General features: G+C 39.5%; 1 protein-coding gene across 1 annotated transcript in view; it reads right to left on the reverse strand.

The window, feature by feature from the left end:
* The window catches only part of LOC103193915 (pregnancy zone protein-like), an 80,228-nt gene that overhangs the window by 35,986 nt on the left and 28,328 nt on the right, over positions 1 to 15,914 (reverse strand). The window contains exon 15 of the mRNA XM_007937218.1: positions 12,306 to 12,455. Within this exon, the coding sequence (XP_007935409.1) occupies positions 12,306 to 12,455 (150 nt within the window). The remainder of the gene's footprint in view (positions 1 to 12,305; positions 12,456 to 15,914) is intronic.

Consider the following 15,914-nt stretch of genomic DNA (forward strand, 5'->3'; position numbering starts at 1 on the left):
CTCACTTCTTTAGGGTTTATACCTAGTAATGGAATGGCTGGATCAAATGGCCTTGCCAGCATTTGTTGTTTTCTGTCTTGTTAAACTTTGCTACTAGTGCTGGAGCAAGATGGTACCTCATTGTTGTTTTGATTTGCATCTCTCTAATCACTAATGATTGTGAGCATTTCTTCATATGTTTTTTGGCTGCTTGAATATCCTCCTTGAAGTGTCTATTCACATCTTCTACCCATTTTTTAATTGGATTGTTTGTCTTTTTGTTATTGAGGTGTTGGAGTTTTCTATAAGTTCTAGAGATAAGTCCCTTGTCAGAAATTATCAAATATTTTTTCCCAATCTGTAGATTCTCTTTTGACTCTTTAGGAGAAGTCTTTTGAAGCACCTAAACATTTAATTTTTAGAAGCAAAGACTTCACATTGCTTGGTTCTACAATGACGCCAATGGAAGCAGCAGTCAGGACATTAGATGATGCATAGCACTGGGCAAGTTGGCTGCAAAAGGACATTTTTCAAGTGCTGTCGATGTCTCCTTGAGGACTAAGGTGCACCTGACACAAGCCATGATATTTTCAATCACCTCATAAGTATGTGAGTGCTGGACAATGAATATGGAAGACCAAAGAAGAATTGATGCTTTTGAGTTGTTTTGATGAAGAATGCTGAAGATACCATGGACTGCTAAAAGAACAGATCTATCCTGGAGGAAGTGCAGCTGAAATCCTCCTTGGAAGCAACAATGGCCAGACTTTGTCTCACCTATTTTGGTCATGTTATCAGAGGGGACCATTCCCTGGAGAAAGATGTCATGCTTGGTAAGGTAGAGGGTCGACTAAAGAGGGGAAGGCCCTCAACAAGATGGATTGACACAGTAGCTATGACAATGGGCTCAATTACAGCAGGGATTGTGAATCTGGCGCTGGACTGGGCGGTGTTTTGTTCTGTTGTGTATAGGGTTGCTATGAGTTGGACACGAATCAATGGCACCTAACAACAACAACAACAACAACAACAACAACAACAACATAATCCCATCACCTAGAAATAGCCTCTATAAACATGTGAATCATTTCCTTTTCCTATTTTATATGATTATGCTTTTGCCAAGTTTTCTTTTTAGCCTACTATTTTTCTTAGTCTACTATTTGTCTATCATATTTTGTGTTCTATTTAGTCAATTATTTAGAATCAAAGGTGCTTTGGTGGAGTAATGGTTAAGCACTCAGCTGCTAACAAAAAGGTTGGCATATGAGGTCACTATGAGTTGAATTAGACTTGATGACACCTAATAACAACAGCATTTTAGGATCCATTTGAGTTTGAGAGAAAACTCAATGCAAGGACAATGTAGAAGCATATCAATTACAGTTCATTGGTGATAGAAATGAAACTGGAACTGTCTAATGCAACAGTGGGTCTCTCCATGTCCAGAGCAAAGAAGAATGAAGAAAATCAAAGATGCACAGAAACAATTAGTCCAAGGGACTGGTAGACCATGCAATCCACAGCCTATATAACCATGAGACTAAAAGAACAAGATGGCACCTGGCTACCGCTGTCAACCACTCAGAGGGGAATCTGTGTAGGAGATCCTGGATAGAGTGGGAAAACAATGTGGAACAAAACTCAAAATCATAAAAAGAGACCAGGTTTGCTGGTCTGGTAGAGTCTTGTGAGACTCCTGGGACTATGGCTCCTAGTTACCCTTCAGATCTGGAACTGAACCCACTCCTATGACTTCCAGCCAAACAATAGACAAGCATATAGAGTGAACATTTACATCAGGTAGATACATTCCTTGGAGTGATCAATCATTGGGAGAATAGAAGGGCAGTGATTGCACAGGGAGATAGCTGGGGGCGGGGAGTACATAGGAGGGAAGGATGTAGGAAAGAGGTAAGTATGGGGAGGAATTGGGAAGAGAGCTGTTGTTGCATTGTGGGGAACTGCACTCAATATCATGAAACAAAATGTGTATGAATACTGTATGGAAATTGAATTTACTCTGTAAACTTTCACACATATCACAGTAAAAACTAGAAAAAAAAATAATGCTGGAGATCATATGATAGAATTTTGCAAGACTAATGACTTATTCATTGCAAATGCCTTCTCTCAACACCATAAATGGTGACTATACACATGGACCTGGCCAGAATAGAATACACAGAAATCAAATTGACTACATCTGTGGAGATAATGGAGAAGCTCAGTATCATCAGTCAGAACAAGGCTAGGAGCCAATTGTGGAACAGACTATCAGTTGCTCATATGCAAGTTTAAGTTGAAGCTGAACAAAATTAAAACAACTCTATGAGAGCCAAAATATGACATTAAGTATATTGCACCTGCATTTACAGACCATCTGAAGAACAGATTTGATACATTGAACATCACTGATTGAAGACCAGAGCAGTTGTGGGATAATATCAAGAATGTTATACACGAAGAAAGTGAAATATCAGTAAAAATACAGGAAAGAAAGAAAAGACCAAAATGGATGTCAGCAGGGACTCTGAAACTTGCTCTTGAATGGAGAATAGCTTAAGTGACTGGAAGAAATGACAAAGTAAAAAAGCTTAACACCAGAAGGTTTTGAAGGGCAGCTCGAAAAGACAAAGTATTATGATGAAATGTGCAAAGAGCTGAAGTTAGAAAACCAAAAGGAAGAACATGCTTGGCATTTCTTAAGCTGAAAAAACTGAAGAAAAAATTCAAGCGTCGGGTTGCAATATTAAAGGATTCTATGGGTAGAATATTGAATGATGCAGGAAGCATCAAAAGAAGATGGAAGGAATACACAGAGTCACTGTATCAAAAAGAATTGGCCAATGTTCCACCACTTCAGGAGATAGCGTATGGTCAAGAAACAATGCTATTGAAGGAAGATGTCCAAGGTGCACTGAAAGAATTGGCAAAAAACAATAGCAAAAAACCCTAAACTCACTGCCATGAAGTTCATTCCAACTTATAGTGACCACCTTTAGATTTCCAAGGCTGGAAATCTTTATGGAAGCAGACAACCTCATCTTTCTTACAGCTGATGGGTTTTAACTATCAGCCCTCTGGTTAGCAGCCATATGTATTAACTACTGCAGCACCAGAGCTCTCTTGGTGATAAACAAGGCTCCACGAATTGACATTGAGGTGTTTCAACAAATGATGCAATGCTGGAAGCCTGCAATTTTTTATGCCAAGAATCTGGAAGACAGCTACATGGCCAACCAACTGGAAGAGATTCATATTCATGCCCATTCCAAAGAAAGGTGATCCAACAGAATGCAGAAATTTTTGAACAATATCATTAATATCACATGCAAGTAAAATTTTGCTGAAAACAATTCAAAAACTGTTCTAGCAATACATTGACAGAGACCTGCCAGAAATTCAAGTCGGAAACAGATGAAGACATGGAACAAGGGATATCATTGCTGATGTCAGATAGATCTTGGCTGACAGCAAAGCAAAGGCATTTAACTGTTTGGGTCATAAATTATGGATAACATTGCAAAGAACTGGAGTTCCAGAACATTTAACTATAATCACACAGAACCTGTACATAGACCAAAAGGCAATCATTCAAATAGAACAAGGAGGTACTTCATGGTTTAAAATCAGGAAAGGTGTGTCAGGGCTGTATCTTTTCACCATACTTGTTCAATCTGTATGCTGTGTAAATAATCCGAGAAGGTGGACTATTTGAAGACTGCAGCATCAAGATGGGAGGGAGACTCATTAACAACCCGAGATATTCAGATGATGCAACCTTGCTTGCTGAAAGTGAAGAAGACTTGAAGCACTAACTGATGAAGATCAAAGAATGCAGTCTTCGGTATGGATTACACTTCAACATAAAGAACGTAAAATCCTCACAACTGGACCAATGAGCAACATCACAAAAAGTGGAAGAAAAATTGAAGTTTTTAGGGATTTTATTTTACTCGGATTCACAATCAATGTCCATGGAAGTAGCAATCAAGAAATCAGATGACATATTGCACTGGGCAAATTTGCTGCAAAAGACCTCTTTAAAGTGTTAAGGAGCAAAGATGTCACTTTGAAGACTAAAGTGCACCTGACTGATGCCCTAGTATTTTCAATAGCTTCATATGCATGTGAAAACTAGGCAATGAATAATGAAGACCAAAGAAGAATTGATGATTTTGAATTATGGTGTTGGCAAAGAATATTGAAAATACCACGGACTTGCAGAAGAATGAACTAATCTGTCTCACAACCAGATTGCTCCTTAGAAGGGAAAATGACCAGATGCCATCTCTCTTACTATGATCATGTTATCAGAAGGGATCAGTCCCTGGAGAAGGATATCATGCTTGGTAAAATAGAAGGTCAGCAAAAAAGGGAAAGACCCTCAATGAGATGCATTGATACAGAGGCCGCAATGATGGGCTGAAGAACAGCAAAAATTGTGATGGCAGCTCAGGACCAGGCAGCATTTGTTCTGTTGTACATGGGGTTGCTGTGAGAGAGAAGTGACTCAACAACACTTCACAACAACAGCATCAATAAATTCTCTTTCTCTTAAAACTGTTGCATGATTTATTATTGCATTTATAGTCAATTCCAAATTCCACATCAGATTAACAAGGCTTGGCATGATCTTCCTTGCTTACTGTTCTTGTAGCTTCTACTACCCTCACTTCTCACCACTAGATTAGGGCATTGTCTTTTAAATCCCAGAACACTCCACACTTGTCCCAACCTCAAGACCTTCGTTTGGGTATGCACCTTCCATTCCCCTCTACTCAGCTTTAAGCTTTACTAGATGCACCCTCTAGGAGCTCTGGTAGCATAGTGGCTAAAGCACTTGATTGCTAACCAGAAGGCTGGCGGTTCAAACCCACCAGCCACTCCTCGGAAGGAAGGTTGGGCAATCCTACTTCCGTAGTGATACTGCCTCGGAAACCCAAGGAGGGGTCGCTATGAGTCGGGGCCGACTCGATGGCACATAACAACAACAACAACAACAAGATGCACCCTCTAGGAGCTCTGATAGTGTAGTGCCTAAGGCATTTGACTGCTAATCAGAAGGCTGGCAGTTCAAACCCACCAGCCACTCCTCGGAAGGAAGGTTGGGCAATCTACTTCCATAGTGATACTGCCTTGGAAACCCAAGGAGGGACCGCTATGAGTCAGATCTGACTCAGTGGCAGCGAGTTTGTTTTTTTTTGATTAGATGCATCCTCTGCCATAAGACTACCCAAACAACTATATCAAAATGGTTTAATTCTGAGATCAGAAGAACTAGATGATGCCTCACTACCACTGCCAATCACTTGGAAGGGGATCAAAATTGGAGATCCTGGATAGAGTATGAGAAAAATGTGGAATAAAACATAAAAAGGACCAGGCTTACTGGTCTGATAGAGACTGGTGGAACCCCCCAAGTTCCCATTCAGGCTTGAAGTTGAACTCACTCTCATGGCTTAACTTTAAGCCAAATGTAGGTAGGTGCAGTCCATAGAAAAATCAACCATAGGAGATCAGGGGGGCAGCACTTGCTCAGGAAGATAGCTCAGAGGGCAGGGATGCATAGGAAAGACAGACACAGGGAAAAGGTAACCACAGGGCGGAAGTGGGAAGAGAGCTGTTACATTGTGAGGACTGCAATCAATGTCATGAAACAAAACGTGTTTGAACTGCTGAATGGAAAACAAGACTGCTCTATAAACTTTCACCCAAATCACAATAAAAACTTTTAAAAGGAATGGTTCAATTCTATTTATTATTACTTATTTCATCACTTACATACTCTGTTCCTAGTACTTAACAAATCAGAAATTATTATATGTTTATGGGTTTTTGTTGATTGTTTGTGTTAATACCTCATAATATTATAAACCTAAAAGTCAAAGACCACTTCTAAATTGTTTACTATTAAAATCTGTGTTCCTAGCACAGTGCCCATCCTGTAGTCAAGATGTAGTACGTAAGTGTTAAACAAATAATTGTACCATGGAGCCTGTGGTAGTTAAGTTTGTAAGTCAACTTGGCTAGGCTTGGACAGCTGGATGTAGTATTCCCTGTGATGAGACTTGTAATCAACTCCATGGTGAAATCTACTATGAGCAGCTGAGTAGCTGCCTTAGGGATGTGGTCTGCTTCCTGTATATAAGCAGAAGCCTTGTGGAATGGTCTCTAGTTTATGGCATGCTTGGACCCTGCATGTAGCCATGTCATTGTTCAACAGCTTGCCATGCTCTCCCAACCCTGGGACTTACAATGGACTTAAATTAATGGCCTGCCATGTGGTTTGGTAACATCGGGACTGTGACTTTTTACTTGTCAACCTTGGGCTTGTCAGCCTCAGCAGCCAGCAGCTATCTGAGTGAAGAAATGCCTCTAGCTCCAGTGGGCTGGGAGCAGGAGGCAGAGCTGGACCCCAAGGTTGAGGGGCTTTCACCCAGCTCCTAGAGCCTGGCACTTTAAACTTGGACTTAAAGCCTCCAATCTGTAAGAGAATGAACTCCTGTTTGTTAAGGCCATCCCATTTGTGGTATATTTCTTGTCAGAGCAGCACTAGGTAACCAGAACAGGTCTATAATCTACAGACCTTTTTTGAAAGTACTTCATTTTAAGAGACATCTTTAATAGAGAAATTTGAATGGAAATTTCCCTTTCTTTTTTACATCTTTGCATAATAATATATATTTTTTGGAAATTTTTGTTTTTTGTTTTGTGATTTGGGTGAAAGTTTGCAGAGCAAATACACTTTCCATATAGCAGCTCACATACACTGTCTCATAACATTGACTATAATTTCCCACAATGCAACAACTCCTCTCCTACTTCCTCCCCATAGATACTTCTTCCCTGTGTCCTTTCCTCTATACACTCCTGCCCCCTGAGCTGTCTCTCTGTGTATACAAAGCCCTTTTATTCTCCCATGATTGTTCTCTCCAAGGAGTGTATCTACCTAATGTAAATGTTCACCGCATATGCCTGTCTTTTGTTTGTCTGGAAGCCATAGGAGTAGGTTCAATTCCAGACCTGAAGGGCAGCTAGGGGCCATAGTGTCATGGGTTCTATCAGGCTCTATCAGAGCACCAAACCTGGTCCCCCCCCCTTTTTTTTAAATGATTTTGTGTTTTGTTTTACATTGTTCTCCCAGTCTATCCAGAATCTCCTACATAGATCCTCCTCTGAGTGGTTGACAGTGGTAGTCGGGCACCATCTGGTTCTTCTGGTTGCATAGTTGAATGGGCTGAGGATTGCATGGTGTACCAGTTGCTCAGACTGATTGTTTCCATAAATCTTTGGTTTCTTCATTCTTCTTTGCTCTGGATGAGGAGAGACTCATCATCACATCTAGATGGCTGCTTGTAAGCTTTTAATATCCCAGTTGCTACTTGCCAAAGTAGGATGTGGAACAATGTTTTGTGTAGTATGTCATGCCAATTGAGCTTGGTGTCACCTGCAACTGTGGTGCTGAACCCACAGGTCCAACTACTTGCTCCCTCTGGGTAGCTGGCTGTGGCCAAGAAGTGACTACAACCTTGTCCCTTGTCAGCTCTACTATATATCTGGGAATTCTTACAGAACATACCAATACTCTTGTAGAAACATTGTCTGCCAACCCTGTACATTGTCTTGGACACACTCCCCCTTGCATAGACATACCTAATAGTTCAGCCTGTCCACCCATCTATCCACCCATATATCCATGTTTGCCTTCACTGACAACGCAGTACTGTATGTGAAAAAGGGTTAATCTTTGTTGTCTGTACCTCCCATGCGCCTCTCTATATCTTCCTTTTTCTCAGTGCCACTGTGTTGGTCACTCTCTTCTTTTCATCCTTCTCTTCACCCAAATTGATACTTATCTCTACTTGTCTAACAGTATTCCCTCCCTTCCTACCCCTGGTAAGCAACAAAGAAAATTTCCTTTCATATATAAACCTTTCCTTAACTTTTTACAATGATGGACTAATACAATATTTGTCCTTCTATGATTGACTCTTGGAAATCTTTTTTTGTCCATACTTAAAACCAGTGAGTAGTAACTGGATGTCAGGAAATGCTAAAAAATATAGCATTTCATGTAATACCTTGAAATGTGGTGAGTTAGGAAGTGGTTCTGAAAGATATTTGGTTCAAATTCTACCTCTAAATATGTTTTTGGTGTGCTCTTTCTATAGTTTTAATATCTATCCTAGCTGTACTTTCTTCACTCATAAAATTAGGGTAATGTGATATTTGGAGTTGTGTGTGAACTTGGCTGGACCACAATTCTGCGTGGTTTAAGTAGTTGTGATGTGATTATTTCCATGATGAGATCAGAGGTATATGCTTTGAGCAGCCAATCCATTGAAAGGGAATTTTCCTAGGGGTGTGGCCTGCTTCCAATATTTGTATGGAGATCCTGGAAAAAAAGAGAACACCTTCTGTGGATCTGGATCCTGTTGTGCTGCTTACAACTGTCCGTGAGCAAACAATCCACCATTCTGCTTGGTGATCTTGGTTTCATCATCTGCTGAAGTCAACAGCCGGTATACTGCCTGCCAACCCTGAGCTCGTCAGCCTCTGCAGCTGTGTGAGTTGGGAAAAGGTTCCAGTTTGACGTTTGATCCAAGAACTTGGGGCTTGTCAGGTTCTATAACTGTGTGAGCCATTTTTCTAAGATAAATTTATCTCTCTCTCTATGTATGTAAGCTTTACTGGTTTTGCTTCTCTGGAGAACCCAGACTAACAGGTAATAATGCCCACTTCAAAGAATTGTTGTTTTTAGGTGCTGTCTAGTGGACTCTGACTCATAGTGACCCTATGTACAACAGAACAAAACACTGCTCTGTCCTTCTCCATCCTCACAGTCCTTGCTATACCTGAGCCATTGTTGCAGCCACTGTGTCAATCCATCTTGTTGAGGGCCTTCCCCTTTTTCACTGACCCTCCACTTTACTAAGCATGATATCCTTCTCCAGGGAATGATACCTTCTGACAACATGACCAAAATAGGTGAGACGAAGTCTGGCCATTCTCACTTCTAAGGAGCATTCTGGCTGTACTTCTTCCAAGATGGATTTGTTAGTTCTTCTGGCAGTCCATGGTACTTTCAGTATTCTCTGCCAACATCATAAGTAAAAAGCATTGACTCTTCTTCAGTCTTCCTTATTCATTGTCCAGCTCTCACATGCATATGAGATCATAGAAAATACCATGGCTTGGGTTAGGTGCACCTTAGTCTTCAAAGAGACATCTTTCCTTTTCAGCACTTTAAAGCGGTTTTTTGCATCATATTTTCCCAGTGCAATACTTTGTTTGATATCCTGACTGCTGCTTCCATTGGTGTTGATTGTGGAACCAAGTAATATGACATCTTTGACAACTTCGATCTTTTCTTCATTTATTGTGATGCTGCTTATTGATCCAGTTGTGAGGATTTTTGTTTTCTTTATGTTGAAGTGTAATCCATACTGCAGACTGTAATCTTTACTCTTCATCAGAAAGTGCTTCAAGTTATCTTCACTTTCAAGAGAAGGGTAAAATACCAAATGTGTGTGACCAATATGGCAGCATTGAGGATGAGAAAGACATAGAGAGGTACATGGGAGGTACAGATAACAAATATGAACCCTTTTGCACATATAGTACTGCGTTGTCACTGAAGGCAAACATGGGTTTATGGGTGGATAGATGGGTGGACAGGCTGAACGGTTAGGTATGTCTATGAAATGGGGAGTGTATCCAAGAACATGTATAGGGTTGGCAGACAATGGTCCTATAAGTTTATGTGAATGATCAGAATTCCCAGGTGTATAGTAGAGCTGACAAGGGGCAAAGTTATGGTCACTGCTTAGTCACAGCCAGCTACCCAGAGGGACCGAGTAGTTCAACCTGCGGGTTTGGGACCATAGTTGCAGGGTACATCAAGCTCAGTTGACATAATATACTATACAAAACATTGTTCCACCTCCTACTTTAGCGAGTAGCGACTGGGATCTTAAAAGCTAGCAAGCTGCCATCTAGATGCAATGATGGGTCTCTCCTCATCCAGAGCAAAGAAGGATGAAGAAAACCAAAATTCATGCAAACAGTTAGTCCTAGCAACTGGTACACCATCTGATCTGCAGCCTATATGACTATGAGACCAGAAGAACTAGATGGTGCCCGGCTACCACTGTCATCCACTTGGAAGGGGATCTATGTAGGAGATCCCTGATAGAGAGGGAGAACAATGTGGAAGAAAACTCAAAATCATTTGGAGCAAAAAAAGTGGGGACCAGGTTTGCTGGTCCGATAGAACCTGGTGGAACCACTGAGAATATGGTCCCTGGCTACCCTTGGGGTCTGGAATTGAACCCACACCTGGTTTCCAGTGAAACAAAAGACAGGCATATGAGTTGAACATTTTCCTCAGGTAGATACACTCCTTGGAGAGAACAATCATGGGAGAAAGAAGGGCTGCTTATGTACAGGGAGACAGCTTAGGGGGCAGGAGTATATGGAGGGATGGATACTGGGAAGAGGTAACTGTGGAGAGGGGGTGGGAGGGGAGCTGTTGCATTGTGGTAAACTGTGGTCAATGTCATGGGACAAAGTGTATGTGAACTGCTATGTGTAAAGTGAATTTGCTCTGTAAATCTTCACCCAAATCACAATTAAAAAAAAGAATAATAAGAAAAAAAGTTATCTTCACTTTCAGCAAGGAGGTTGTGTCATCTGTGACAGCAGGTTGTTAATGAGTCTTCCTCCAATCCTGATGCCATGTTCTTCTTCATATTGTCCAGCTTCTCAGATTATTTGCTCAGCATACAGACTGAATAAGTATGGTGAAATAATACAACCCTGACAGTCTCCCTGACAGTCTCCCTTCCTGATTTTAAACCACGCAGTATCCCCTAGTTCTGTTCAAATGACAGCCTCCTGGCCTATGTACAGGTTCCTCATGAGGATAATTAAGTGTTCTGGAATTCCCATTCTTCTCAATCTTATCCATATTTTGTTATGATCCTGTTCTGGTTACCTAGTGCCGCTCTGGCAGGAATAGACCATAAATTGAATGGCTTGAACAAACAGGAGTTTATTCTTACAATTTAGTGGCTTTAAGTCCAAGTTCAAAGTGCCAGGCTCTAGGGTCTGTGTGAAAGCCCTTCTACCTCAGGCTTCAGCTCTGCCTCTTGCTCCTGGCCCACTGAAACTGGAGGCATCTCTTCACTCAGGCAGCTACTGGCTGCTGAGGCTAACAAGCCCAAGGTCAACAAATACAATGGCACTGGTCCCAATGTTACCAAATCACATGGCAGGCCGTTAATTCAAGTCCACTGTAAGTCCCAAGGTCAGCAGAGCATGGCATGAACAATGACATGGCTACATGCAGAGTTCAAGCATGCCTTAAGCTAGAGACTATCCCCAAGGCTTTTGCTTATATTCAGAAAGTAGACCATATCCCAAAGGCAGCTACTCAGCTGCTTGTGGTAGATCCCACCATGGAGTTGATTGCCAGTCTCATCATGGGGAATAACTACCTCCAGCTGTCCAGCCACTCAACCAGACCCAGCCAAGTTGACATACAGATTTAACTACCACAGATCCACACAGTTGAATGCTTTTGCATAGTCAAAAAAACACAAGTAAACATCTTTCTTGTATTCTTTGCTTTTAGCCAAGATCCATCCGACATCAGCAATGATATCCTTCATTCCACATCATCTTCTAAATCCAGCTTGCATTTCTAGAAGTTCCCTGTCAATATACTGCTGCAATCATTTTTTAATTACTTTTAGCAAGATTTTACTTGTGTGTGATATTAATGATATTGTTTGTTAATTTCCACGTTTTGTGGAATCACCTTTCTTTGGAATGGATACAAATATGAATCTCTTCCAGTCAGTTGGCTAGGTAGCTGTCTTCCAAATTTCTTGGCACAGACAACTAAGTGCCTCCAGTGTGTCATCTGTTTGTGTGAACATCTCAATGGGTATTCTGTCAATTCATGGAATTTTTTTTTTTGTTTGTCAAAGAATTATTATCCACGTATTCATTCACTAAAATGTATTGAATACCTGTTATAAATAAGATACTTTAGTAGGCATGGGAAATATTGTGGTAAATGAGAATGCTCCCTCATTGAACATATATTATAATAGAGAATGAAATGAGATGATACATGGAAAGAACCTTGTGCTGTTTCTGTTGTCTAGCTGAATGGGATTCTGACTCTTAAATAGCTTACTGCATTATGTCTGATATTTTGAAGAGCTTATCCTTTGCAGTTATAACTTACAACTTTCAAGAATGGTCTTGTCGTGTGTGAATTTTCTGATCTCCAAGACTGAAATGGGACTCACTGATTGAGGTGAGAGCTCAGCTTCAGGTTTCATTAGCAGCACGCTCTGGTCCACTGCACGGAGGGCACACAGGGAGAGGGGTGTGGCTGTCATCTTCAGTTTAATGTCTGAAGCTGGCATGCTCTGGGCTGAGGAGAAGTTCAAATTTACCTGCAAAGAGGATATGATTATAGCTGTAGCTTTTTAAATTATTATAGTCTCAAAGTTCTTCTACCCCAGGATAGGACTAGCCCTTTCTTCACTTCCTTTCTCTTCATCTTTCTAAAAGTAAGGTTAGTTAAGCATCTCTGGAATAAACTGGAAATGTGGTTATAGTTAACTCAGGTTTCCCACTTGTAATTCCTTACATAACCAATAAAATATAGTTTGTTTGTTTAATCACATTGAAATAGATGGTATCCTTGAGTGGAAATGAAAACATATATACTAAAAAATTCATGTAACTTGGTGTAGCTGACCATCTTGTGTAGTATTTTTGTGATGAAAATGTGTAGTTTGCATGATGCTATGAAAAATCACATTCTATCCTTCAAACCAGTCAACTGAAATCTCCTTCAGTTGATAGTGTTGTCATTCTAAACATCTGAAATTCTAAAGCACTATAGTACTGTTTTTCACTATGAGGGATCTATTGGGTTATTTTTTAAATTAAGCTAATTAATATGCATCTCAAGTGTTGGTTGGTTCAGAAAACTGACAAAGAACTGTGAATAAAAAATACGATCTGGAAATTATTGGAAAGAAAACATTTTTGCAGAATCTTTTCAGATATTTGATTCTGCTTTGTCCAGTAGAAATTCATTAGTTAGTCAATCCATTGGTTCCTTCTATTTATGAAAACATTTTGTTTTGAGTAGATTATTGTCAAATATATTAAAGTTTGAAACATAAAACAATTTAATTTCTATAAAGCAGCAAGTAACTTTCTAGATTCTTGAACTAAAAGCTGATTTGCATTGAAATGAAATATCAGCATATTCAGCTAAATCATATTTGCCAATGTAGTAGTCTGGAATCATGTATCTTGAGATATATATGAAAATTAAATCAATTTATCTTCAAAATGAACTAGTAGTCATCATTCTAATTCAATATATTATGAAAACACTGCTTATAGAGAATTCTATTTTAAACAGTTTTTACTTTTAGAATATTTAAGTTCAATAAAATATGTTTATAAACAACTGAGTTATTTTGAATTATGTTGTTGTTGTTCTTGTTGTTATGTGCCGTAGAGTCGGCCCCGACTCATAGCGACCCCTCCTTGGGTTTCCGAGGCAGTATCACTACGGAAGTAGGATTGCCCAACCTTCCTTCCGAGGAGTGGCTGGTGGGTTTGAACCGCCAGCCATCTGGTTAGCAGGCAAGTGTCTTAGCCACTATGCTACCAGAGCTCCCAATTATAGTCAGGTAAAAATCCTATCAGTCAAGAAGTGAACATGTTAGAAAATTCAGAGTCCTACTTCTATGAAAACAGAACAAAAAACTCTTTGAGACATAGTTGTAAAGAGTCTGAATCAATCTATATGAATCAATGTTATCCTTAATGACAAATTACATCCAGTTAAGAATAACACATAATATTAAATGTTACAAAATTTTTAGTGTGTGAACTAAATCAGTAATGTTCCAATTAAGAAATAAGAGAACACCTACCCCAGTCAGTGCACCCACTTACTCTAGGGAGATGCACTCCTTGGATCAAGGAGCCATGGGACACCAGAGGGGTAGCATTCACATAAATGGAAGGGTGGGGAGACAGGAATGCATGGATGAGAGGGGCACCAGAAGGGAGTGGTCACAGGGAGGACAGGGAAGAATAGTTTCTTATGGGTGGGGATGGTAATGGGGCCATGAGACCAGATGTACATGAACTCTTGAAAATAAAATGAGTTTGCTATGTAAATTTGCACCCAAAGCACAAAAAAAAAAAAAAAAAGAAAAGAAAAAGAAAGAAAATTTAAAAAGAAGGTATAAATTTTGAATAGAAAACAGTTTTTCTGTGCCCCAACAAAATTGAGATTGAAAAATTATTTAAAGTGAATCATCTTGAAGGGACACATTCCTGAATCTGATCTGGGTCTTTCTTCATATTCTCAGTCCATTCTTTAGTCTGTTTATTTATTATCTTGTAGGATATCTAACTTCTACAGTACTTGATTTCTTACTTTAATAGACTTAAACCTTTTTCTAACTTTTTGTGGTAAATCTAAAATAGCCAGCTCTCTTCTAAATACTGCATGAATTTTCTTCTATATTACTTATTTTTTTATAGCTTATCTCTATCTCTGATCCATAATAAACAAGTTAAAAAAATATTTGACATGAAGTGTGTTTGAATATAACATCCTAGGACCTTTGCTTCTATGGGGAAGTTTTATGGTGTTACACAGGTGGTATTATATATATATATAATCAAGCTTTTTTCAGGTTGGGTTCTAAGGGAAAAAAAAAAAGCTCTTCTAGCAAATACGGCTTAAAAAACTTCTCTCATTTCCACATTGTGAAGAGAAAACTGGCCCAGCAGAGTGAGACCATTGCTGGAAAGAGTAACATTAGAGAAAAGGGAGCTGTAGCATAATATTCTGGTGGTGCTGTGCTTAAAGCATTGGGCTGCTAACCAAAAATTCCACAGTTCAAACCCTGTGCGAGAAAGATAAGGCAGTCTGCTTCCTTAATGATCTACAACTTTAAAAACCCTATGGGGCAGTTCTACTTTGTGCTATAGGCTCACTGTGAATTGGAATTGACTCAATGGCAGTGGGTTTTGTTTTGTTTTAGCATATTATGGCCATTTCAAGTAGGAATATCTTGGCAGGTGTTATGAAACACACAGACGATCCAGTAGAACAGAAATTATGGTATTGGCTATATTGGTCCAGCTTTAATAGTGCTCCTTAGTAAGGTGGAGTTGAAAATTTATGTAAGTCCACTGGTTACTAAGGTTAAGATTATATTCTTAAGTGTTATCCTCTTAATATTTAAAAATAGTAAAAATCAGATAAACCAAAAACCAAATCCACCACCCTCGAGACAATTCTGACTGTAGGGACTCTAAGACAGAATTGCCCCATAGGGTTTTCAAGCTGTAAATCTTTATGGAAGTAGACTGCCAAATCTGTCTCCCACTGAATGGATGGTGGGTTTGAACTCACAACCTTTTGGTGAGCAGCTGAGTGATTTAATCACTGTTTCACCAGGGAAAATCAGAGAAGTAGCACAAAATTCTGTTGGAATGAAGTTTATTTCTATCTCATTGAATTTCACTTTGTAGTTATATTTTCTTTGAAAACAAAGATCTAATATTCAGCTATGCTAGATTTTTATGTTATACAAGCATATCTTATTATATTTTACTTTGCTTAATTGCACTTTGCAGACACTGTGTTTTTTCCAAATTGGGTGTTTGTGGCAACCTTTCATGGAGCAAGTCTGTCAGCGCCATTTTTCCAACAACACATGCTCACTTTATGTCTCTGTGTCACATTTAGATAATTTGCAGTATTCCAAAGTTTTTCACAATCCTATTACACACTTAGTAGATTACAGTATAGTAAACATAAGTTTTGTATGTAATGGGAAACCAAAAAATTTGTGTGACTTGCTTTA

This window comes from Orycteropus afer, unplaced genomic scaffold (assembly GCF_000298275.1).
Source record: "Orycteropus afer afer isolate SDZICR_OR568_19922 unplaced genomic scaffold, OryAfe1.0 scaffold00040, whole genome shotgun sequence".
Classification (NCBI taxonomy): Eukaryota; Metazoa; Chordata; class Mammalia; order Tubulidentata; family Orycteropodidae; genus Orycteropus; species Orycteropus afer.